Consider the following 26,396-nt stretch of genomic DNA (forward strand, 5'->3'; position numbering starts at 1 on the left):
CTACATATATTCAGAATCACGAGATAGTGTGATAAATTTTGACCCAATCATCAAACATACTTCAGACAACTCAAGAGGAAAATAACTTCTGCTGTGTTTACCCATGTTTTTGCTTACTGTGTTCTTTCTTCCAAAGTTTTCTTTTGTTGTTTCTTTTCTGTTTCAAGAACTGACTTTAGTCATTCTTATAAGGTAGACCTCCTTCTGATAAATTCCCTGTTTTCTTTCACCTGAGAATGTCTTGATTATCCCTTTATTCCTGAAGGACATTATCACTGAACATGGGATTTGGGGTTGACAATTCTTTTCCTTCAGCACTTGAAAAATGTTGTGCCACTTCCCAGTAGGACCTCGTCAGTTTCTGATGAGAAATCTACTGTCATTCTAAATTCTTTTCCCCTGCAGGTATAGGTAAGGTGTTGTTTCTCGCTGGCTTTCTAGATCTTTTCTTTGCCTTTTGTTTTCAGAAGGTTGACTATGATGTGTCTTGGTGTGATTTGCGAGGTGGTTATCCTGATGGAGTTTGCTTAGCTTCTCAAGTCTGGAGGGTTATGCCCTTTGCTCAGTTTGGGAAGTTTTTAGCCACTATTTCTTCAAGTGCTTTCCAGTCCTGCCCTCTTTCTCCTCTCTGAAATTCTGTTGACATGAATGTTAGATCTTTTGTTATAGTCCCACAGGTCCAGAGGCTCTGCTCAATTCTTTCTGTTTTCTTCTTTTGAATCTAATTTCTCTCTGTTGTTCAGATTGGGTGATTTCTATTGTTCTGTATTTAAGTTGTCTGATTCTTTCCTCTGTCTTCTCCATCTCGCAGTTGAGCTCATCCACTGAGTTTTTAGAGTATTTTTGGCTAGTGCATTTTTCAGTTCTCAAATTTCCATTTGGTTCTTTTTTATGTTTTATATTTCTTTGTTGAGACTTTCTATTTATATGCAGAGATTTTCTAATTTACTATTTGTTTCAAGTGTGTTGTAATTGCTCCTTGAAACATTTTTACGATGGCTGCAAAAGTCCTTGTCAGATAATTCTATCTGTGTCATCTCAATGCTGGCATGTTTACTTTTTCTACTCATTTAAGTTGATAATCTTGTATGGCAAGTAAATTTTTCAATTAAATGTGGACACTCTGGATCTCTTTTAAATCTTTTGTTTTTGTAGACCTTTCTGACATCCTCCTTTTGCAAGGAAGGGGGGCAGTAGAAGTCCAGGTTTTCCACTGGGTCTCTGCTTGACATCCAGGTTGGGGAGGGGCTCCTCGTTACTGCTGGTTGAGCTTGGGAGTTCAGCCCTGTCTCCAGGTCTCTGATGATCCCATCTAAACTAGTAGTGGTAGGAATGCCTGGATTACCACCGTTGAGGGTAGAAGTGATGGCCTCCCATGTGTTCTCCACTGGGCGTGGTCACTTTTTCTTCCTCCCAACTGTTCCTTCTCCTGGAGTTGGGCAGAGGTCCCATTAAAGTCCAGTAAGAGTAGAAGTCTAGGCTCTCCACTTGCTGGCCTAAGCTTCTTATTAGATGCGTTGTTATTATGACAGCTGGCCTTTTCCTACACCAAGATATCCTACTTCCTATCTTTTAACGCCTTTGCAGAAAAAAATCGCAACCTACTCGCCCCCCTCCACACTTTCCCAGACCCTCTGTGGGATAGGGCGAGAAGACCAGAGCCTCTGCACGCAGATTGACTGGATTCCTGTCAAAATTTGGCATTTCCAAGCTGTTTGGCTCTAGAAAAGTTAGTTAAATTTTCTGAGCCTCCATTTTCCCAGCTGTAAAGGAGGTGTAGGAAGCTCTCAGGACTCTTGCTGAAATGAGGATAACAGGTCAAAGGGCTTGGCACAACAGGTGCTCAGTAATAATAGTTCCCTTCCTTTCACTTCCCCAAGTAAGTAGAGATGCAACCCCTTCAAAGGACTAAGAAGCCAAGGTGCTTCCTACCATCACCATCATGTATAAGTCTCACGGGAGGCATTCACTCCAAGGGTTAAATCTCTTGGTCAAAGTCTTATTTCTTAAAGGGACACGCTTGATATCTTCCCTTCTTGTTCTCCAGGTTCCTGGATAACACTAAAGGGAAACAGCTGGATCCTGGCCACCCTCAGAATGAGGGTGGAAGCCAGGGCAGGGAGGCCTGGTGCTGGCCCAGGCAGTCCACTTGCAAGGCGCTATTGTGTTCTAAGCGAGGACAACCGTCATCGCCTTGCCATAGCCGCTCCCAGAGCGAAGGGGTCAGGACGCAGGCAACTCCCACTTTGCTAGACCACCCTTCACCTCTGGCGGCTCAGAGCAACTGTTGTAATCCCACCACCGGGCGGGGTGTCTGCCTCCCCAGTCTCCATCGCTCCCATCCCCTTCCCAAGCACGGGGCTAGAAGAGGAAGAAAGTGGTGAGGGAGTGAAACCAAAAAATACATACGCGCGCTCTCCTTCCTCACAGACCCGGCCTGCCGGGATTCCTCCGCACCGCGCCCTGACTCCCCCGCCAGCCCGCAGTCCCTGGCAACCGCCAGCAGCCCGGACGCGCTAGACTCTGCTTTTAAAAGGCTTGCCTTAGCTCCAGGTCTGGAAGTTGAATGTGAGAATAAAAAAGAAAATCTCGACTCCTAAACAGCAAGGAGCGAAATACACCTTTGAGCCAACAAACACTTAAAAGAATAATAGATCTAAGAATGTCGTCCTCCAACTCCCACCTCAAGAAGAATAAAGCTATCTTGGGACCAACACCGCCGCCCCCGGTGTGTCTCCATCTGGCATTCTCAGCCACATCTGGCAAGAGGTCTCCCTTGGTCAGTCTCTCTGTTTTTCTGTCTCTCTCTACTAGTCTCAGTTCCGACTATCCCCAACATTCTTCCCATTCCTGATTCCCGTGTTGAATGGGCTCCTTTCCCACCCCCCTCCGCAAGTAGCCCAACAATAGATACTTTCCCTACGTAATTCAGTCCTCTCCGGCAGCAAGAGATTTTGGGGGCTTTGAGGGGGCCTCAGGGGGCGCTGCAACGTTCCACTTACCTGATCTCTTTAATGCTTTCCAATTTGCACATGATTTCTTGCTCATCTGCCATGCTTTTCACTCTCAATTTCACGTCCTAAGAAATGTACAAACACACAAGCCCCGGGATACAATAGACACAATGTAACCACCTCCTCCGGGCATGGAGCTCTGAGCCTGTGCGGTGTGGACTTGGAGAAGGCCTGGGAGCTGTAGTCCGCAGCTCTAGGGCCAGCCAGGCAGCCTTGGGGCCGGCAAGACTACAACTCCCAGAAGGCCAAGCAAGACATGTCTGTTTCTCTTCCCGCAGTCGTACTTTAAATCACTGTCACAGATAATTATGTCAAAGGTTGTGAGGAATACAATGCCTGGCTTGTGCTTGGAAAAAATGGGGAAAAATACCTCAGAAGGCAACTGAAGAGATGAGAGACAGACTCATTCACACCCCTCCGGGGACCCTCACTCCTACCCATCCCCAAAAGGTTACCAGGAGTCGCTAATTACTTGACACTTTGGGGCAGGAGAGAAACCCTGCACGGGAATTTGCTTCTGAGATAATGAGTGTTCTGGCTGCTGCCAGGGAATTAGTGGCGCTGGCATTCAGATGGAAATGAGGCGGCAGTGGAGAAGAGGAGGAAGGAAGGAGGGAGCAGAAGCTAAAGCTGGGGGATGTTGAGGGGGGATGACCTCCTTCCTTCCAGCCCCCCATCCATTCTACAAACAGTTACTGAGCTCAAACTTTGCCAGTCAATGAAGGAGGTACTTGGGGAGCCACTGGGGGAGGCAAAGATAAATAAAAGCAAGTCCTTGCCTTTGAGGAGCAGGAAAGACTAAAAGATAACCCATTAATTACAGTGCAGTGTGCTGTCATAATACAGGAATGGATAGATAAAGTGTAACCTGAGCAGAGAAGATGTAAACAGGTCTCAAAAGGTGACTGAGAATTTGCCAGACCATTGAGGAGGATGGACTTTACAGGAGAGGGTACAACACATATAGAAAGGAAAGGACAAGTGGGCCAAGCTGTCTGGAGCATAAGGTTCATATATGAGGTGTGGAGGTAGGAAAGAGAAGTGGGAGATGTATCTAGAAAAGGTAGGTTGGAGCCAGATTGTGAAAGACCTTGAATGTCATACTAAAGAGTTTGGGCTTAATCGTATAGGTACACATTCATCCAAATACACATTAAAGTGTTTACTCTGTGCCAAATAATGCCAAGTTATTTTATGTTTCAAAGCACAGACGTGATTAATTTGGATGGATGTCTTAGGGAGGTGACTCCAGACAAAGTAGAGAATGATTTAGAGGAGATGAGAGCATGTAAGAGGTAGTTACTCAGAGAGCATGGACAGGACCAGAGAGCTGGGCTTTGGACAAAAGGAGGACTTTGAGTCACTCCCACGTAAAGGTGAGTTGGAGCTATCTCTGACTGAGCTTACCATTTCTTTTACTGGGCCTCAGTTTCCTCATCTGAAAAATGGACTCAGTTAACCTCACCTCAAAGGCTTGTTGTGAGTACTCAATAAGATTATCCCCATATGGTGCTGAACACAAGGCTTGATATTTTTTAGGAGCTGGAGAAAAGTTAGTGGAACATGAATCTCAGGATACTCTGGGTGTCCACACTGATTTGAAGAGTTCTCCAGGGAAGGAATTGAATCCGTTCTCTTCTTTGGATCCCAGACATAATAACTTCTACAAACAGGAAATTCTCCTTGGTGTCTAACCTAACAATTTCCTGATGGTCTTGAAAATCCCTATCTTATGGTGCCACTAATAGGCATGTGAAGACCATTGAGTTGGTTGGGCACAAAGACTGTGGGTCTGAGCTACCCTACCAAAGAGTCAAGAGCCAAGAACTGTCCCTAGCCCTGTCCTATAAGAGGAAGGGAAATAAAACAAGTCCATGTAAGGCATGGCATGTATCAGATACTGTGCTGAGAGCTATATGTACAGTCTCTCATCTCATTCTCACAACCACTGTGAAGGGGGTAAGTAGATTCATTCCCTTTTACAAGGAAGAAAACTGACTCAGATAGGGAAAGTGGCTTGTCCAAAGCCATACAGTAAATTACAAAACTAGAGCCTGACCTCTGGTTAGACCAAGTTACTTGCAGATTAAGGAAGGGAATATCTATGAAAAAAATATGGAGACCAGAAGTAAGATGGGATCTTAGATGTAGATATTTCAAAGATAAATTACTTTATAATATGAGTTAACTCTGGTTTGAGGAGAAATGGAGGGTGTGTAAGGGGATGTGTGGGAAGCAATTTAGGAATGGCCTTTGAGGTTTTAAAACTAATGTCCCTTCCACCATCCACTTCCTCTTAAAATCTTTACCTCTCACTATATTCACATGCCTGGTAAGGGTCTAGATGTGGTTTTGCATCTGTTTAAATTAAATATGTTAATAGCTTTACAGTGTGATTTTCAAAATAATTCGGCAAATACCTTTCTTTCAAGCCTCTCCAAAACCTTATTCCACAAATGAGGAAACAGGCCAAGAGAGGCAAAAGACTAATCCAAGATTACACAGAAACAGGACTCCTGACTCAGGGCCTTGTGCTCTTCCCATGGCCTCACGTGACCGGCATCAAACTGCTGCTGCCCTCATGGAATCCAAATGCTTCTGTTACTTCAGCCAGATGGTACACTCCAATACGGGGAGTCTGCAGAGGGTCAAGTATGTCACATGCACCCAATCCATGGACATTAAAGGGAGATGACAGTTAATCTAGAGAAGGGGCGTTGGGACACCTGGAGCTTGGAAGAAGGTTTATGCTATTTGTAACAATTAAGGTGTTCAATAAAGAAAAAGGTCCATAAGATTCTTAGCTTCCATTCGTTTTCTTGGCTTCTTGACCTCTTTAATAACAGGTGTTTCACCTGATCCTTGCTGAGTTGTAAGAAACCAGGATAGCAATGAGAGGAAGGTAAATACTACAGATAAAGAGAAGAGAGTAGAAGGAAACCATAGCCTTCTGCCCCTTCTCCTGAATCAGTACTTAAAACAATACCTTTAAGCCAAGCTGGTAGCCTTCTTACAGTAAGTGTTCAAAAACTCTCAATTGATCAGAAGTCTGTAATCGATGAGAAAATATTTAGAAGTTGTGCTAGCAATGAGTTCTAATGCATTATTTTATTAGAAAAACTGACTTATTTGAAGTGGTGAGAATAAAAAAATCTTACTCTTATTAGGATAAACATTGTCCTTACAGGTAAGGAGGGCAGGGTATGTTGGGGTGAATACCATTAAAATTCAAGGAATTAGCAAAGGGAAAGCCAGCCAGTTGCTTGTTGACACGATACTTTCGGAGAATAGATCAAGATTTAAAGAGTGGAGGCCAGAATGTTTGAATTCATATATCTTTCCCTGTGCTTCAATAATGAACTGAACTAAGAGAAGAGGCAGAGATGAAACAACAGCTTTCAATCTAAATTGCCTTTCAAAAGGTGCTACAAAATACTCACTAAATTTCTCAAGTCATGTCTCTTAATTGGCATTGCTAAGAGAAAAACGAGCCAAAGTTTTTGGGTCATCCCAGCCAAGAAATATTTGTTGTGTACCTATTATGTCAGGCACTACAATAGGCAAAAGAGATCCCATAGTAAATATGACAGACATAGGCCCTGCCCTCACCAAGCCTGCAGTTTAGTTGGAGAGACCAGTTATTACAAAGATCACACACATAAATATTTAGCTATATCCAACAATTAGGGATTGGAAGAAGTCTAGGTTCTGTGAGCAAGCCTAACAGGAGAACCAACTTAGTCCTGGGCAGTGGGCAAGGGAACAGTCAGGGACAACTTTCCTGAGCAAAGAGTCCTGAGGGGAAACTAGGTAGGAAAGGAGGGAAGGAGCAAGAGGTATCAAGGATTCATTCATTCAGTCAGCCATCAAATATTTCTTGGGTACCTACTACATGCCAGACACTCTTCTAGGTACTGGGGCTATAATGCTTTGCATGTATTAAGTCAATTGAATCCTTGCAATGACCCTATAAAGTATTACTATTATTATTCCCATTTTACAGAAGAGGAAGCTGAGGCACAGAGAAGTTCAGTAACTTTCACAGAGTCACTCAGTTAATAAATGGCAGAACTGGGATTTAAATTCAGACAGTCTGGCTCTGGAAGCCATGCTCTTAAACACTATGTTCTGTTGTTTCCCTAAGATTCTTGTCCTCATGAAGTTTACATTCTAGTGGGAGAAGCCAGATAATAATCACAGAAAAGAAAAAACAAAGAAATACACCAATTTTAGGTGGAGATAAGGCCAATAAATATACTAAAAGAGGATAATGGAATAGAGTAGTGGCAGAAGGGAGAATGTTTTAGGTAGGATGGTCAGGGAAGGATTTTCTTCAGAGATGACATTGGAGTAGAGATCTGAGAAGGAGTCAGCCATGCAATGATCTGGAGAAAGAGTATTCTAGGCAGAGGGAATAGACAGTGCAATGATCCTGAGGCAGGAACATGCTTGGCCTGTGAAAGAAAGTAGGTAGGGCTCTAGCTGAATGAGGGGAACAGTAGTAGATTAATGAGGTAGGCAGAGACAAACAGGATCTTGTAAACCATGATGAGGAGTTTGGATTTTATCCTAATAACAATAGGCAGTCATTGAGGGTTTTAAGTAGGGGAGTAACATGATCTAGTTTTAAAGATCGCTCTGACTGCTGACTGCTGTGAGGAGAATAGATTGCACTGGGGCAAGAATGGAAGCAGGTAACCAGCAAGGAGGCTATTGCAGTTATCTAGGAAATAGATGATGGTGGCTTGGATTGGAGTAGGAACAGTGGTTATGAAAAAAAATAGACTGAATGGAATCATATTATTGGATGCAGAACTGATATGATTAGCTCACAGATGTGATGAGGAGATACAAAGGGAAAGATAAGACATCTAAAATGACTCCTGGATTTCTGGCTTGGGCAATAGGGTAGTGCCATTCACTGAGACAGGAGAGACTGGAAGAGAACCATAGGATGTTAGGGTTGGAATGCCCCCCACATGTGGCACATGGAAAAACTAAATATCAGAAATGGTAACGGACCCTCCTGGAGTCAACCAGTGAGTTAGGGGCAGAGATAGGTAATCCCACTTTTACACTCTTCCAGAAACTTTCATGTTCTCTATCCCTTCAATTAATCTAGTCTAATAATTCTTATAATGTGTGTGTGTGTGGGGGGGGAAGTAATTGAAGCCTTACCCAAGATTCCCCTAGTAGATGGGAATTGTGGGTGATTAGCATATAATTTGCATCTGCCTACACAGATTGTGTAAGGTATTTTCAGGCAATGTTTCAGCTGAGATTCTTGTTTTGGGGGATGTCTTTGAGTCACTGTACTTTCTCACTCCTCTGTCCTTTCTCACTTACTTAATGTCACTGATCTAGATCCCCCATATGCAAAGTGCAGGGTATAAAGAGCTGGCAGAGTATGGGTGCCCCACTCCAAGTCTGTAAACCCTGTTGTAAAAAAACATATTATAAAAGTAGGCTAGTGTACATCTACTAAATTTTATTAGTAAACATTTACCAGCTTCCTCCAGAACTCAAGGGAGGAGAAGACACACTGACTGTGAATCCAGGACCTTGGATTCAAATGCCAGCTCTGACACTGCTTCCCTGTGTGTCCTTGGGAAAGTCCCTTCCCCTACTAGGTCTCAATCTTCCCATCTGTAAAACAATAGGATGGAACTCTCTAATGTCCCCTGGAACTTAAAAGAAAATATCTGAGGATACATTCATAAAAGCCACATTTTCTAAGCCCAACAAGATGTGAACTTAGGAACCTCTCTGGTTTGTTTCCCTGTGTCACTCTAAGCCCCGGTAGATGTGAGTCATTTCACCCATCTGACCTTGTCCTTTCCTATTTATCCTGTTCTAAAGGATGCAGTCATTCTCTCATTTCCTTAAATTTTCTCTTATGTGCTTGTTCCCATAGCAGTTACATTCTCCTCAGGAGAGATGAGAAATCATGTGGACAACTGCTTGTGTTGTAATTATTTCTTAAATAAATGTATGTAGGTTTTCTAAATCTGTACAGATCAGCTTGCAGGAAGAGGCAGGCTAAAGGAGCAGAAGAGCTGTGTGGAGGGACTGGCTCCACCAGTAGCTAGCCAAGAACTTCCTGGTTCTCAGTTTCCTCATTTGTAAAATAACATCACAGCAGGCGATGGAACTCTAGGGTCTGCTCTAGTGCTGACATTCTGAGATTCTATTTTTTTTGCCAGTTATGCTTTTAAAAATTCATCAACTTACTAGGAACATTTGCCACCAATTCTTTTGTTATTCATTTCTCATTTACTCAGAATCACTCAAACAGGAGGAGGAGGAGGCAGGAGACCTGGGTTCTCTGTCTAGCTTTGCCATTAAATTCCTGTTTGATCTTGTGCAAGTCTGTTCCCTTCTCTGGGCTCCTGTTCCCACATTTCTAAGACAAAGGGGATGGACTAGCTGCTCTGGTATTCTTGCTCAGTCATTTTGGGATTCTATGATGCTTTAATTGGGTATCATTTAGGGTTTCCAGACAGCCAAAAGGGCTGGATAACTATCTTTGCAACGTTTCTGACCCCTTGGATATTTCCCTCCCCACAAACATATAAGCTGGTAATGGTTAGAAGGATTTTCTAAGACATGTGTTCACCTAAGTGTGAATATGTTTGCTGTTCATCAAATGCTTTCACCTATGTTTCATTTTTGCTGCAACATGTCCTAGTTCTCATTGGCACCTATGATAGCAGAGCAGCAGGCTGGCTGCTGGGCTCTGTCTGTGTTGCAGCCCAGGAAGATGGTCAAAGTCATGGTCCCAGGGTGACATCATACTGAAATGGAGTTCCTTCCTTTGGCTTTCAAGCCACAGTACTGCCCTACTGCCTTCTTCTCTGAGTGCATTTCTCCTTCTTTTAACTCCTTTTCTTTCTCCTGACTTCAAAATAGAAGCAATCCACAAGGTAATTACATTAAACCTCTTCTTTTCTTCTGCTTCCTCCCTCAGGGAAGTGACAGCACCCCCTCCCTCTTCCTTCCTTCAATTCTTACCTCTTTGAGGATGACCAAACTGTATGTATAGCTCCAATGACCTTCACATCCTCATTTCTACCTGCCTGCTCTGTATCACCAAGACTGAATATGGAGCTGGGTTCCTACAAGTGCTGAGTCTTGCCAGGGTCCCCTCCTATCTTTCCCAGTCTGGTGTACCTTGGAACCCCACACAGGTCCCTCCTCCCCCTCATAGAGCTGCTTAAGGATTAAATGAAAAGAGATAAGGTGTGAAAAAGCACCTAACACAATCGCTTAAATATAATTAGCATTCAGTTAATACCTTTCATCCTCCTCTCCACTTCCCCTAATTCTCAGAGTTGTTGTGTGCCTGCAAATTTGGAGAGAATTCAGTCAACAGAAACAGAAGCAAAGCATGAGAAATTATAAACAAGTTGTCTTTATTTATGCTTGAGAAGACAACGATAGAGATTTAATTTAGAGATCTCAAAATGGACAGGACAGCATATGATGCGAAGATTGGAGCCATCGTCTCCCCTGAGTCCACGGCAAAAACAGCCTTAATTATAGTAGAGGCTTGGAGAGATGATAACTTGAAAAGCCATGGTGACAGATAAGAAACCCCAAAGGAAAATATGGAAGAATTCAACTTTATAAAGATTGAAACTGTGCAATGAAAAGTGACACTGATAAAAGAAAGATGAAAACAGACTGGGAAAATAAAAATAACTCCTAAGTCTTAGTGTTACCTCACCCAGGAGTTGGTTGCATTATAAAGAGTGGACCAAATCTTAAGTCAAAGGAATGAATCTCAATGAAAGAAACATCAGGCATCAGCAAGTGAATGGATTGGGAGATGAGTGAGAAGGCAAATGTCCCTTCCCTGAACATTCAAAATCCCATTGGATAGGCCTCATATAATTGCCCATCTTTACTACCACAGATATCCCTTCCTTTCCAGCACAGGTGGCAGTATGCAGAGTGGTGAGGTACCCAGATTGCAGTCAGACTGCCTGGGTTCATATCTGAGCTCTAATATTTTTAGCTGTTTGACTCATGGACAAAGCATTTCTATTCTAGAGTTTTAGTCTTTTCATCTGGAAAATGGGGATGACAGTTGCACTTAGAATTAAATTGAGATAATAGTTAGAAGTAGCTTAATTACTTCTTTACAGTAATTACTGTAATTCATTACAGTAGCTAATTACTGGCATAGTAAGAACTATAGAAATATTTACTATTATTTTTAAGATGGATATTCTTCAATAAACTTTCATGTCACCTCCTAGTTTTCCACCATTGGAAACCTAGCTTCTCCACCAAGCAGGTTCTCATTATCCTCTAAATCCTAAGGACTGAAAGGAAGGATTGTGCCTATGTGCTTACAAATGAAAATACCAAATAAGTCCATCATTGATATGATCACCAATCTGTCATAAAATTGAGGATACAAAAAATTTAAACCTCTGACATCATTTAAAAATAGGAAAATCATATTCCCAGTCCTATAAAATGGCCATAAATTTACTATACACATTGATTACATAATCTAATATTCATATTAATCAAATAATGTCAGAAAAATCCTACATATAGCAAATTAGCACATAAAAATACATCACAACTATATCATAAAACAGATAAAAATTAATATACTAGTTCTATTCAATACTATTCAAACATTTAATTAAAATAGTTTTACCTTTTAAAAATTTATACAAGCTTTTTGGGTAATGATTTGGATGATTTGGGTTTCTTGGGGAAAAAAGGAACTAAAGGAGCAAAGGAATTCAAGAAACAAATGCTTGATCCTACATTCGACTTCAACACATTTTTATTGAATAACGGGTCTATTTTGAGTGTTGTTCTAGGGGCTGGAGGTCCAGAGAAATAAGAACAGTTCCTACTTTCAAGAATCTCATAGCCTAATTGTAGATGGGTTGGTCAATAAGCAATAGAAATACATTGTGAGTTGTGTTATAATGGAGGGGTGAACAGAACACTACCAGTTCACAGAGAAAAGACTGAGGACCTCCACATGGAAGAATCAGGAAGGGTTTCCCAGACATGTATTATGAGAACTAGGTCTGTTACAGTCACCATTGAAAAGTCTGAATGAATTTCCCTGGGGCAGGCAAAAGTATGCAGATTCCTTGAGCCCATACCCATGCAAACCAACACATCTTGAATAAAGATGACTCAACATTTCTCTTCTTGACCCCCTTACTTCCTTGGTTTATTTAAAGCTACAAAGACTAGTGAGTATCACTGGAAAGGCCTCTCAGGAGTCAGCTAGATCAACGGTTTTCAAACTGGGTTTGATAGAGCCCTAAAATTTCAGAGTGAAGGTGAGCCACCCGCATTCCTGCTTCAAATAGAGTTCAACTCATATCATTTTCATATTTGAAGTTTTCATGGAAGAGATTTTTCACCATAGTGCTCTGTTGCTTAAATAATATTTGAGAGTGATGTCAGCATCATGGCAGAGTGAGCTCTTCCCTTAGTCTCTCTCCTCTAAGATACAATGAAAAGGACATTCATAAACCAACAGAGGACATTCACACAACACAACAGACATCTGAGAGATTTATGCAGCCATACTTCTGAAGATGGAGCTGGAACACCCCAGGAGGCAGTGCAAGGAGGTAAGCAGATCTCTCCCTCCCCAGTGGCAATAATCTAGGGTGTGGGACCTCATGCAGAGGTCAGCATGCAACTCAGAGGAGAAATAGGAAAAGGCAGCCCTCCAAGGGAAGAATTTCACTCTCAGAGTCCACAGGAATGCTCCACACTGAGGCAGCTAAGCAATTGCAGGGGCATCCCCACCAAGCTGAGCAGCCCAGACAGGCAGACAGTGGTGGACAGTATGATGCACATGAAAGAAAGCTCCTGCCCCCCTCCCACCTGGTGCACCAGCTTGGCCAGCCAAAGAAATCAGGGGATCCCTGCCAGAGCACCTGTGCATATGTGTGTGGCCCACCAGGCAGTGGCCAGGGACAAATGTAGACAGGCCCTGTTGGCACAGCTTCCAATGGACAGGAACAACTTCCAGGGGTCACAGAAGGCTCAGAAAACACAGTTCCTGCCCTGCCCAGTGATGGCAGGTGGAATCTGTGACAGCTGCTACCACTATGCGATGGCAAAAGTCCATACCATCAAAGAGGAAAAAGAAGTGTTCAAACACTCCAGACCAGAAGGAAAATGACAAGTCCCCAGAAATCAATCTTGAAGTCACAGAAATTAAAATTTAAATGACAGATAATTCAAAAAGCTTATCATAAAATATCTCAATGAGTTACAAGAAAACTCAGAAAGCAAGTTCAATGACCTCAGGAATAAAATTAATGAACATAGGGAACTCTTCACACAAGAGATTGAAACTATAAAAAGAACAATCAGAAATGTTGGAGGTGAAGAACACAATGAATGAGATAAAGAAATATCTGGAGTCCTTAAAAAAACAGAGCTGATATTATGTGGGGGACGGAAACAGTAATTTAGAAGACAGAAATATAGAAATGCTTCAGATGAAGGAGGAGAGAGAACTAAGACTAAAAAAGAATGAAGAAATTCTCTGATAAATATCCAACACAATTAGGAAATGCAACATAAGGATTATAGGTATTCCAGAGGGAGAAAGGAGCAGAGAGCTTGCTCAAGGAAACAATAGCTGAGAACTTTCCAAACCTGGGGAAGGAGATAGAATTACATGTCAATGAAGGTAATAGAACTCCTAATTACACCAATGTAAAAGGACCTTCTCCAAGGCATATAGTAATAAAACTGGCAAAAGTCAAAAAAAAAAAAAAAACATTAAGAGCAGGAAAGCAGAAGAAAATAACCTACAAAGGAACCACAATCAGGCTTTCAGTGGATTTCTCAGCAGAAACTTTACAGGCTAGGAGAGAGTGGAATGATATATTAAAAATTCTGAAAGACAAAACTTTCAGCCAAGAATACTCTATCCAGCAAAATTATCCTTCAGATATGATGAAGAAATAAAATCTTTCCTAGGTAAACAAAAGCTGAGGGAGTTCATCACCACAAGACCCCCGCCACACACACACACAAGAAATGATCAAAAAGGACCTCAAACCTGAAAAAAAGGGAAAGAGTTTACAAAACCTTGAGCAAGGAGATAAATAGACAAAATCAGAAAATTTCAGCTATCCAAGCATGTTAGCAAAAAATTATGACATAAAAGATAAAGGGAAGGAAAGCATCAAAAATAATATAATCACTTCATTGTAATCACAAACTCACATCACAAAATGGAATAAGTTGTGACAATTAGATAGGGAAAGCAAAGGGATGGAACCTACTTAGGCTAAGGAGATAAGAGGCTATCAGAAAATGGACTATCTCATCTATGAGATCTTTTATACAAACCTCATGGTAACCACTGAACAAAAAATCTGAACAGAGATACAAATGATAAATAAAGAGAAAACTGAGCAAACCACCAGAGAGAATCACCAAACTGAATAGGCAGTCAGAACTACATGGGATGAGAAACAAGGGAAATGTAGAACAACCAGAAAACAAGTGATAAAATGGCAGTATTAAGTCCTCATATATCAATAATCACTCTAAATGTAAATGGATTGAATTCTCCAATCAAAAGACATGGAGTGGCTGGATGGATTAAAAACCAAGATCCAACAATATGCTGCTTCCAGGAAACACATCTCAACTCTAAAGACAAACACAGGCTCAGAGTGAAGGAATGGAAGGATGACACTGCAAGCCAATGGCAAACAAAAGAAAGCAGTTATTGCCATAATTATACCAGACAAAATAGACTTCAAGATAAAAAAGACAATGAGAGACAAAGAGGGGCAGTATATAGTGATAAAAGGGACACACTAACACAGGAACACCAAGGTACATAAAGCAACTATTAACAGATCTAAAATGACAAATTAATAGCAACACAATAATAGTAAGTGAAGTCAACCCCCCACTTACATCAATGGATGGATCATCAAGACAGAAAGTCAACAAGGAAATAGTGGAATTAAACAAGAAACTAGACAAGTTGGACTTAATAGATACATATATACAACACTCCATCCAAAACCAGCAGAATACACATTCTTCTCAAGTGGACATGGAACATTCTCAAAGATAGACCATATGTTGTGAAACAAAGCAAGCCTCAAAAACTTTAAGAAAATTGAAATCATATCAAGCATCTTTTCTGACCATAATGTTGTGAATCTGGAAATCAACTACAAGAAAAAAGCTGGGAAAGTGACAAATATGTGGAGACTAAAAACATGTTACTGAACAATGAATGGATCAATGAAGACATTAAAGGAGAAATCAAAAAATATCTGGAGACAAATGAAAATGAAAATACATCATACCAACTCATGTGGGATACAGCAAACATGGTCCCAAGAGGGAAATTCATAGCAATGCAGGCCCACCTTAACAAACAAGAAAACTCTCAAATAAGTAGTCTTAAACTACACCTAACAGAACTAGAAAAAGAAGAACAAACAAAGCCCAAAGTGAGCAGATGGAGGGAAATAATAAAAATTAGAGCAGAAATAATTGAAATAGAAACCAAAAAAACAGTGGAAAGGATCAATGAAAGTAAGAGCTGATCCTTTGGGGAGATAAACAAAATCGACAAACCTCAGGCAGACTCACTAAGAAAAAAAACAGAGAGGGCTGAAATAAACAAAATTATAAAGGAAACAGGGGAAATTACAATGGATACCACAGAAACACAAAAGATTATAAGAGAACACCATGAAAAACTACATAATAACAAAAGGGACAATATAGAAGAAACGGACAAATTCCTAAGACTCATACAACCTTCCAAAACTGAATCAAGAAGAAATAGATAATCTGTGTGAGTAATCGCAAGTAAAGAGATTGAAACAGTAATCAAAACCTCCAAAAAAATAAAAGTCCTGGACCAGATGGCTTCTCTGGAGAATTCTACCAAACCTTAAAAGAAGATTTAATACCTAGCCTGAAACTACTCCAAAAAATTAAAGAAGACAGAACAATTCCTAACTCATTCTATGAGGCCAACATCACCCTGATCCCAAAGCCAGAAAAGGACAGCACAAAGGTGAAAATTACACACCAATATCACTGATGAACATAGATGCAAAAATCCTCAAAAAATATTGGCAAACCGAATACAGCCATATATTAAAAGGATCATACACCATGATCAAGTGGGACTTATACTAGGGATGCAGGGATGGTTCAACATCTGCAAATCAATCAATGTGATACACCACATTAACAAAATGAGGAATAAAAATCACATGATCATATCAATAGATGTAGATAACGCATTTGACGAGATCCAATATCCAATTATGATAAAAATTCTCAATAAAATGGGTGTAGAAGGAAACTATCTCAACATAATAAAGGTCATATATGAGAAACCCACAGGCAACATCATACTCAATGGTGAAAAGCTGAAAGCCATCCCTGTAAGATCAGGAACAAGACAAGGGTGCCCACTCTCAGAACTCTTATTCAATGTAGTACTGGAGGTTTTGGCTAGAGCAATTAGGCAAGAAAAAGAAATAGAAGGTGTCCAAATTTGCAAGGAAGAAGTGGAACTCTTGTGGTTTGAGGACGACATGATTCTATATATAGAAAACACTAAAGAATCCATTGGAAAACTATTAGAAATAATCAACAACTACTAGCAAAGTTGCAGAGTACAAAATGAACTTACAAAAATCAGTTGCATTTCTATACTCTAATAATGAACTAACAGAAGGAGAACTCAAGAATACAATCCCATTTGCAATCGCAACAAAGAATAAAATGTCTAGGAATAAATCTAAACATGGAGGTGAAAGATGTATACAATATAAACTATAAGCCATTACTGAAAGAAATAGATGATGACATAAAGAAATGGAAGGATATTCCATGCACATGGATTGGAAGAATAAACATAGTTAAAATGTCCATGCTACCCAAAGCAATCTACAGATTCAATGCAATCCCAATCATAATCCCAACGACATTCTTCATGGAAATAGAACAAAGAATTCTAAAATTCATATGGGGCAACAAAAGACCCTGAATAGCTAAAGCAATCCTGAGAACAAAGAACAAAGCTGGAGGCATCACAGTCTCTGACCTCAAAGTATACTGAAAAATTATAATAATCAAACCAGCATGGTACTGGTACAAAAACAAACACACAGATAAATGGAACAGAATTGAAAGCCCAGAAACAAAACCACACACCTATGGACAGCTGATCTTTGATAAATGTGCTAAGAACATACAATGGAGAAAGGAAAGTCTCTTCAATAAATGGTTCTGGGAAAATTGGATAGCTATATGCAAAAGAATGAAAGTAGACCATTATCTTTCACCATACACAAAAAATAAGACAAAATGGATTAAAGACTTGAAAGTAAGACATGAAACCATAAAACTCCTAGAAGAAAATATAGGCAGTACACTCTTTGACATCAGTCTTAGAAGCATATTTTCCAATACCATGTACACTAGGGCAAGGGAAACAAAAGAAAAAAAATAAACAAATGGAACTGCATCAGACTAAAGAGCTTCTGCATGGCAAAGGAAGTCAAGAACAAAATGAAAAGATAACCCACCAACTGGAAGAAAATATTTGCAAATCATATATCTGAAAAGGGGTTAATCTCCAAAATATATAAAGAACTCATACAACTCAACAACAGAAAACCAAATGACCCAATCAAAAAATGGGCAGAGGATATGAACGGACATTTTTCCAAAGAAGATATACAGATGGCAAATAGGCACATGAAAAGATGTTAAACATCACCAATGATTAGGGAAATGCAAATCAAAACTACAATGAGATATCACCTTACACCAATTAGAATGGCTATAATTACCAAGACAAAAGATAACAAGTGTTGGAGAGGATGTGGAGAAAAGGGAACCCTCATACACTGCTGGTGGGAATGCAAACTGGTGCAGCCACTATGGACAACAGTATGAGGATTTCTCAAAAATTTAAAAATAGAAATACCATAAAACCCAGCTATCCCACTATTGGGTATTTATCAAAAGAACTTGAAATCAACAGTTTAAAGAGACTTATGCACCCCAATGTTCATTGCAGCACTTTTCACAATAGCCAAGACATGGAAGCAACCCAAGTGCCCATCAACTGATGAATTGATAAAGAAGATGATGTGTATATATATATATATATATATATATACACACACACACACACACATACACACACACATACGGTGGAATACTATTAAGCCATAAAAGGACAAAACTGTCTCATTTGCAACAACATGGATGGATCCTGAGGGTATTACATTAAGCAAAATAAGCCAGACAGAGAAAAACAAACACTGCATCATTTCACTCATATGTGGAAGATAAACAAAGACATGGACAAAGAGTACAGATTAGTGGTTACCAGAGGGGAAGGGGGTTGGGGGATGGACATAAGGGGTAAAGGGGCACATATATGGGGACTTACAAATAATAAAGTACAACTGAAATTTCACAATTTTATAAACTACTATGCCCTCAATAAAATAATAAAAACAACAGCAATAACAACAAAAATTTGAAAACCAGTAATTTAGTCCTACTTGTCCTTATTTTAAAATAGGGAAATTGAGGATCAGAGCAAGCATAACTTGGCCAAAGACCAAAGAAATGCAATGAGAAAACAAGTGCTTAAGACACACATGTTTATCCTTTACTTGTCAAAGTCAGCTTTGCCAAACTGTCTTTTTAGTTTATAAGTCATCCAGTCCCAAGATAGAAGTCCCACCTGCCATATTTCAAGACATGGCCTTATTAGTAGTGGAAGGCCAGGTCAGGGTGGAGGGGGCCAGAATCCAGGACCAAGCATTCCTCCATTCCCCTACTATCACATATTCACACTGGAGTTAGATGAGTGCTTGGGGAAGACTCAGGCCCCAGGTAGAAGGCTGGACTAGGTACATTAACTGACAAGCCACAGAACAGAGAGTCAGTTGGAGTGTGATGTAAATTAACAGGTGTATCCCAACAGGCAGGAGATGCAGAGCAAGATGGCTCAAAGGGAGTCTATGTTTGGAAGATCCTCGCAGGCAGCTGGCTCCAAGATTGTGTGACCATAGAGACAAGGGCTCTAGCCATCAGACTTCAGTTAGTTTCTGAGATGGAAGCAATGGAGGAAGGTAGATGGACTCTCCAGTGAAATAAAAACAGGTCTCTGTTTTAGAGGGCTCCATAACCTGGGCAGCAAATCAAGGCATAGGGAACAAGGCACAAGCCTAACGATCAGAACTGGGACAATTCTCCCCAAATTGATATATAGATTTAATGCAACTGATATAAAAATCCAGAAAGATTTTTGGTAGATAGAGACAAGAAAATTCTAAAATTGACATAAAAGCAAAGGAACTGGAATAGCTAGAAATAATTTTGAAAGAGAAGAATAAAGTGGGACGAATCACTGTAACCTATTTAAACACTTATTTGATAGCTACGGTAATCAAGACTATGTGGTATTGGTGGGGGGATAGACACATAGATTAATGGAATAGAATAGAGAACCCAGAAATAGACCCACACAAATATGCCCAACTGATTTTTGGCAAAGGTGCAAAAGCAATTCAATAAAGGAAAGATGATCTTTTCAATAAATGATACTGGAATAAGTGGATATCCATTGGCAAAAAAATGAGTCTTGACCTAAACCTCACATCTTATGCAAAAATTAACTCAAAATTGATGATGAACTTAAATGAAAACTGTAAAACTATAAAAATTTCATTAAAAAGTATGAGAAAATTTTCGGGATCTATGGCCAGGCAAATAATTCTTAGATTCACACCAAAAGCATAATCTACAAAAGGATAAATTGATAAATTGGACTTTATCAAAATTTAAAACTTTTGCTCTGTGAAAGAAGATGAAAAGGCAAGCTATAGACTGCGAGAAAAGATTTGAAAACCACATATTCAGCAAAGAACTAGTATCTAGAATATATAAAGGACCCTCAAACTTCAACAGTAAAAACAACCAATCCATTTAGAAAATGGGCAAAAGATATGAAGAAACATTTCACAGAAGAGGATATACAGATGGCAATCAAGTACATGAAAAAATGTTCACCATCATTAGCTATTTGAGAAGTACAAATTAAGACCACAATGAGATATTGCTATACACCTATCATAAAAGCTAAAATAAAAAATAGTGCAATACCGAATACTGGCAAGGACACTGGATCACTCATATATTGCTGGTGACCACGTAAAATGGTATGGCTACTCTGGAAAACGGTTTGGAAATTTCTTTCAAAAAAAGAAACATGCAACTACCATACAACCCAGTAATTGCACTCTTGGGCATTGTGGGGTTTAGAATTTATTCAAATTCTCAAACTTGGGGTTGGGTGTCCCTTCACAATAGCTGAACTCCCCAAGTCTCCTTTCTCACAAGCATACCCAGCACTCAATGGTCTCAGGGACCAGACCTGGTCATGTCAGTGCTGTCATTCCCTAACTCTCCAATTTGCCTGCTCTGCCCCACTTGTGCACAAGTCTGCAGGGCTAAGTTTCTGCTATTCTTCCATTTTCGTGCTGATGATTACTGTGGTTGATATTTCCAAGTTCCACTCCCTCTTTATTTCCGACAGATACAAAGCACTACCATGGCTCATCATTCTCCATCCTGCTTTCACTACCTGCCATTACCTTTACTTGGGACAGATCTGACCCCCCACTTCCAGCCCACTGATTGCATCCTAGAACAGAATCCCATGTGCTACCTCCCTGCTGATTGCTGAGTGTTTTGCAAGAGTCTGGATCCTTGACTGTTTGACCCACCCACTACAAGGTTTAAGTCAGTGCTGCCATTTCAGGAATCACGCCCTGGTCCTGGACCACTTAACTGTGCTCTCCATAGCCAACCTCTGCAAATGGGGCTATTGCATCACCCAGATAGGATTACTAGATTTAGCAAATAAAGTACAGGACATCCAGTTAAATTCAAATTTCAGATAAACAACAAATACTTCTTTAGTATGTCCCAAGTGATATTTCAGACATACTATCTTTCTTGTTTATCTGAAAATCAAATTTAACTGGGCATCGTGTATTTTATTTGGCAACCTTGCCCCCATTTGAGTTGGCATCAGCTTAGCTATTCCATCCCTTTAAGCTCCCTATCTTGGTGTCACCACCCTGCCCCGATGTGCTGCCTGATTGATTGATTTTCATTCTTAATCCCAGGCTTCCTTGTATTTGCTAAGGGTCCTCCTCTTTTCTGATCTCCTAGAGCCTCCTCTCCTCTCCATTTTAAACCTGCTTATTCTTTATTCCAGAATAAGAGCCATTTGAGCACTTATGTGCCAACCACCGTGCTGGAGGTTTTATCTGTAGTCTTTCATTTCATCTGCAAAACAGTTATTATCTCAACTCCCATTTTACAGATGAGGAATCTCAGGTGCAAATAAGTGAAATGAATTTACCCAAAGCCACTTACTAAATGGCAAAGCCAGGATCATATTCATATTTATTTTTATGTTTCTAAGATAATTGTTTCCAATTAAAAGGAGTCTATATCAGGAGCAAGCCTTGGTGGCACAGCGGTTAAGTGCGCATGTTCCTCTTCGGCGGCCCGGGGATCGCCAGTTCGGATCCCGGGTACAGACATGGCACTGCTTGGCAAGCCATGCTGTAGTAGGTGTCCCACATATAAAGTAGAGGAAGATAGGCACGGATGTTAGCTCAGGGCCAGTCTTCCTCAGAAAAAAGAGGAGGATTGTCAGCAGTTAGTTCAGGGGTAATTTTCCTAAAAAAAAAAAAGGAGTCTATATCAGAATTTTTAAAATTTTGTGTTTCCATTTTAAAAATTAACTCAAGGGGCTGGTCCTGTGGCCGAGTGGCTAAGTTTGCGCACTCCGCTGCAGGCGGCCCAGTGTTTCGTCGGTTCAAATCCTGGGCGTGGACATGGCACTGCTCGTCAAGCCACGCTGAGGTGGCGTCCCACATGCCACAACTAGAAGGACCCACAACTAAAAATATACAACTATGTACTGGGGGGCTTTGGGGAGAAAAAGGAAAAAAATAAAATCTTATAAAAACAATTAACTCAAATATTTGTGTTGCCAGTTAAAGAAACACAACTTCACATTTTGCATGAAGATTCAACATTTATTGAGTATTTACTATAACCTAGGCACTATGTTAATCCTTTACATGTATTAATTAGTTTGAGTCTCACAACAACTGTATGAATTAGGCATTATTGTTATTCTCATTTTAAAGCTTCAGAAACAAAGTCAGAGAGAGGTAATGCAACTAGCCCAAGGTCACCTACTTAATAGGTGACACATCTAGGATTAAACCTAGGCAACCTTGCTGGAGAGTTCATTTGCTTAACACTATGCAATATTCTATATAAATAAGTTAAATAAAACTTTATTAGATCTGTGTTATTCAAATCAGGGTGTTCTTAGGGATTCAAAACAAATTTTCCTTTATGTTAATCAATTTTCAGAAACCTTGTACTCTTTTGTATTGCTGATTTGTTTCAGTTACCTTCATTTTCAGCTTATGGGCTTCATGGTTAAAAGGCAGGCTCAGGAACTCATTTCACAATCATGAATTATTAGCTGTGATATGCTTTCGTGATCTGCTTGGATTTTTTTCACTGAAGCAATGATATAGGTGAAAGCAGTAGGATTACAATAGATACTTAAGATGAATTCTTTTCCAGTTTTAAGGTGGCCAAGTAGTAAGTGAAAATATTGGAATTTTAATCATATTCACTTCTTTATATATCACTTTCTTCCACAAAAAGAATTTCATGAAGTTTACAGAGATACACATATTGCAAAAACAAGAAATAAAGTGAAAGAGGAAATAGGAACAAACGGCAAATAAATATATAAAATAAGATAAAGCCAGGAGTAGGGACAAAAAAGAAATTCTGGCTTAATTGCTAGTGGGAGACACAAACCTATCTCTGAGTTTCTTAGCAGCCAGAGTCAGAATGATATTACAAAATCAATCGTGCTTTTCATAGGATTCATAGGGGGAAAGAAGCAAATCAGTTTCTCAGGATTACCTTGTCTTTAAAAAATTGATTCAAGGTGACATCAGAAAAATGGCAGAGCAGACAGCTTCACTCCCATCCCCTTAAAGAGACATTAAAAAACAAGTAAAAACTGTCAGAATCAAGTTTGTCAGAACTCTGGAAAACAGTCAAATGTTTATAGCAACCAAGAGAACTTCAATCAAGAAATTCTTATGGGAAATTATTATAGGAAAGCTTATGGTGTTTTTACTTGCCCTTATCTCACACCCTCCCCAGCTTGGCAATTGTCTTGAAATGGCAACTGCATTCTGAGAGTGGGACCCTGGTCCATGCTTCCAGAATAACACAGCAGACCTTATTTGCAAATTATTATATAGGTCTGTTATAACCTATCTGGGAGCTAACTTAAGGACTGAACCATGGTACTCATCTCTGTTTTTCCTAACTTGGAATTCACCAGGCCAGAAAACTGGTGGACATTACTTGAAAACATTGTAAGGCAAGAAAGATGAACAACCTACAGCTACCTGGAGCAAAAGACTACTGTTGAGATATGCAATAGACCTCCTGAAGCCTGGGAGAAAAAACTGGGGTAGTTTCCCTGGGAAATTAGGGCATTCAAAAGTACCTGTGTATGTGAAAAAATTGAGAAAGCCACACATGTACATAGGGCAGATACATACAAAAAACTCGAGAAGACATTAAGCTTTCACTTTGGGCTGAGCCTTCAGCTCAATGCTAAAGGCTAAGTTCAGGCTACGTGTTGAAGGAAGGGCCCAGCACACAGGCAAAGACAGGGGAAGGTGGATTTTTGGTTTCTTTGCATGTTTAGCTCCTGGAATTTACAGAAATATGTTCCCATTAGGTGGACACAAGCAAACAAACAGAAACATCAGTGGCCACCTGCAACAAGAAATATAGTCTCTGCAAAAATAGTTAGTCAGGTCACTAGAAAGGCTATACAGCTTTTTTAAAAACACAACAGCAAACTGTGGGGAAGAAGAATAATCATATTTCCAGAGTTAATATATTATAATATTCAAATATCCAGTATTCAACAACAACAAGAAAAAAATCACAAGGCATACAAAGAAACAGGAAAAAAAAGACCCATTCATAAAACCAAATAAATTGACAGAACCCTTCCTTGGACAAACCCAGACACTGAACTTTCTAAACAAAGACTTCAAAACAGCTGTCTTAAATATGCTAAAAGAACTACAGAAAACCATAAAGAACTAAAGGTTCTTTATCAATCAGGAAAATGATGTATGAACAATATGAGAATATGAACATAGAAATAGAAATTACAAAAAGGAATCAAACAGGTTGTGCATTCGACAAGTACAACAACCAAAATAAAAAGAAATCACTACAGGGGCCAGCCCAGTGGTGCCGTGGTTAAGTTCGCACATTCCACTTCTCAGCAGCCCAGGGTTCGCCGGTTCAGATCCCGGGTGTGGACATGGCACTGCTTGTCACGCCATGCTGTGGTAGGTGTCCCACGTATAAAGTAGAGGAAGATGGGCACGATGTTAGCTCAAGGCCAGGCTTCCTCAGCAAAAAAGAGGAGGACTGGCAGTAGTTAGCTCAGGACTAATCTTCCTCAAAAAAAAAAAATCACTACAAGTGTTCAACAGCAAATTTGAGCAGGCATAAGACAGAATCAGTGAACTTAAAGATAAGATAATTGAATTATCTATTGAGAGAAGCATAAAGAAAAAAAGAATAAATGCCATCAAGCAGACCAACACAAATATTATGGGAGTCCCAAAAAGAGATGAGAGAGAGAGAGAAAGAGAAAGGAGCAAAAAAGAACATTTGACAAAATAATGCCTGAAAACCATCCAAATTTGATGAAAGACAATACCCTATATCCAATAAACTCAATGAATTCCAAGTAGGATAAACTCAATGTGATCCACGTTGAGACACATTATAATCAAACTGTTAAAAGACAAAGACAAATAGAAACTTGAAAGCAGCAAGAAAGCAGCAGCTTGTCACCTGCAAAGGATTCTCATTAAGATAAACAGCTGATTTTTATCTGAAACCATGGAAGCCAGAAGGCAGTGGGATGACATACTTAGAATGCTGAAAGCAACCCAAACTTTCAACCAAGAATTCTATATTCAGAAAAACTGTCCTTCAAGAATAAGGGAGATATTGAGACATACAGAAAAACAAAAGTTGAAAGAGTTTGCTACCAATACACCTACCCTGTAAGAAATGCTAAAGGGTTAAAATGCTTTGGGTTGAAATGAAAGGACATTGGGCAGTAGCTCAAAGCCGTATAAAGATCTCTGATAAAGGTAACTGCATGAGCAAATCTAAAAGCCAGAATTATTATATTTTTGGTTTGTAACTCCACTTTTTATTTTCTACAGGATGTGAAAGACAAATGACAGAAAATAAGTATAAATCTATGCTATTGGGAACACAATACATAAAGTTATAATTTTTGACAATAACATAAAGTAGGGGGCAAAGATGTATAGAAGCAGCTTTTGCATGCTATTAAAGTTAAGTTCTTATCAATTCAAACTAGATTGTTATAAATTTATGATGAAAATGTAATCCTCATGGTAACAGCAAAGAAAATATCTGAAAATAGAAACAAAAGGAAATGAGAAATCAAAACGGTATACTGTAAAAGTCAACTAAACACAAAAGAAGGCAATTATGGATGTAATGAGAGACAAAAAAAGCATAAGACATACAGAAAACAAATAATCAAATAATAAAATGACAGAAGTAAGTCCTTCTTTATCAGTAATTACATAAAATATAAATTAATTAAACCTTCAATAAAAAGGCAGACATTGAGGGGCCTGGCTTGTGTCTGAGTAGTTAAAGTTCTGCATGCTCTACTTTGTCGGCCCAGGTTTGCAAGTCCAGATCTCAGGTGCAAACCTACTCCACTCATCAGCCATGCTGTACAGGCATCCCACATACAAAATAGAGGAAGATTGGCACAGATGTTAGCTCAGGGCTAATCTCCCTCAAAAAAAAAAAAAAAAAGGAAGTTTTAGCCCTACAGTCTATGTGACCGCACCAAGTAGGCATGATTTCAGCAGCAATAAACAAGAAAATCAACTACAATGACTTAAAAATATAATGATTTTTCTCATTTAATAAGTATAGATGTAAAGCGTTACTGGTGTTGATAACAGTTCAATGATGTTAGAAGTAGTATTTCAGTGACCTTCCTCACATGGTTGCAAGATGGCTGCTTGAACTCCAGCCATCATAGCCATGCCCACGGCAGGAAAAAGGAGGAAAGGGAAAAAAGTGCTAGCTGTTTTTGTCCCGTTTTATCAGGAAAGCAAAGCATTCCAAGAAATGCTTATCAAATTT

At 39.7% G+C, this 26,396-nt stretch overlaps 1 protein-coding gene across 4 annotated transcripts in view; it reads right to left on the reverse strand.

Annotated features, from left to right (window-relative positions):
- The window catches only part of ZC4H2 (zinc finger C4H2-type containing), a 67,748-nt gene that overhangs the window by 29,041 nt on the left and 12,311 nt on the right, over window positions 1-26,396 (reverse strand). The window contains exon 1 of one of the 4 annotated variants that reach the window (XM_070604161.1): window positions 3,003-3,246. The exons of 1 other annotated variant lie outside the window; for it this stretch is intronic. In XM_070604161.1, the coding sequence (XP_070460262.1) occupies window positions 3,003-3,055 (53 nt within the window). In that variant the 5' untranslated portion in view covers window positions 3,056-3,246. Of the gene's footprint in view, window positions 1-3,002; window positions 3,247-26,396 lie in introns of those variants that run through there. 2 more of the 4 variants (XM_070604162.1, XM_070604164.1) reach the window with 2 other exon arrangements.

Source organism: Equus przewalskii, chromosome X, assembly GCF_037783145.1.
Source record: "Equus przewalskii isolate Varuska chromosome X, EquPr2, whole genome shotgun sequence".
NCBI lineage: Eukaryota > Metazoa > Chordata > Mammalia > Perissodactyla > Equidae > Equus > Equus przewalskii.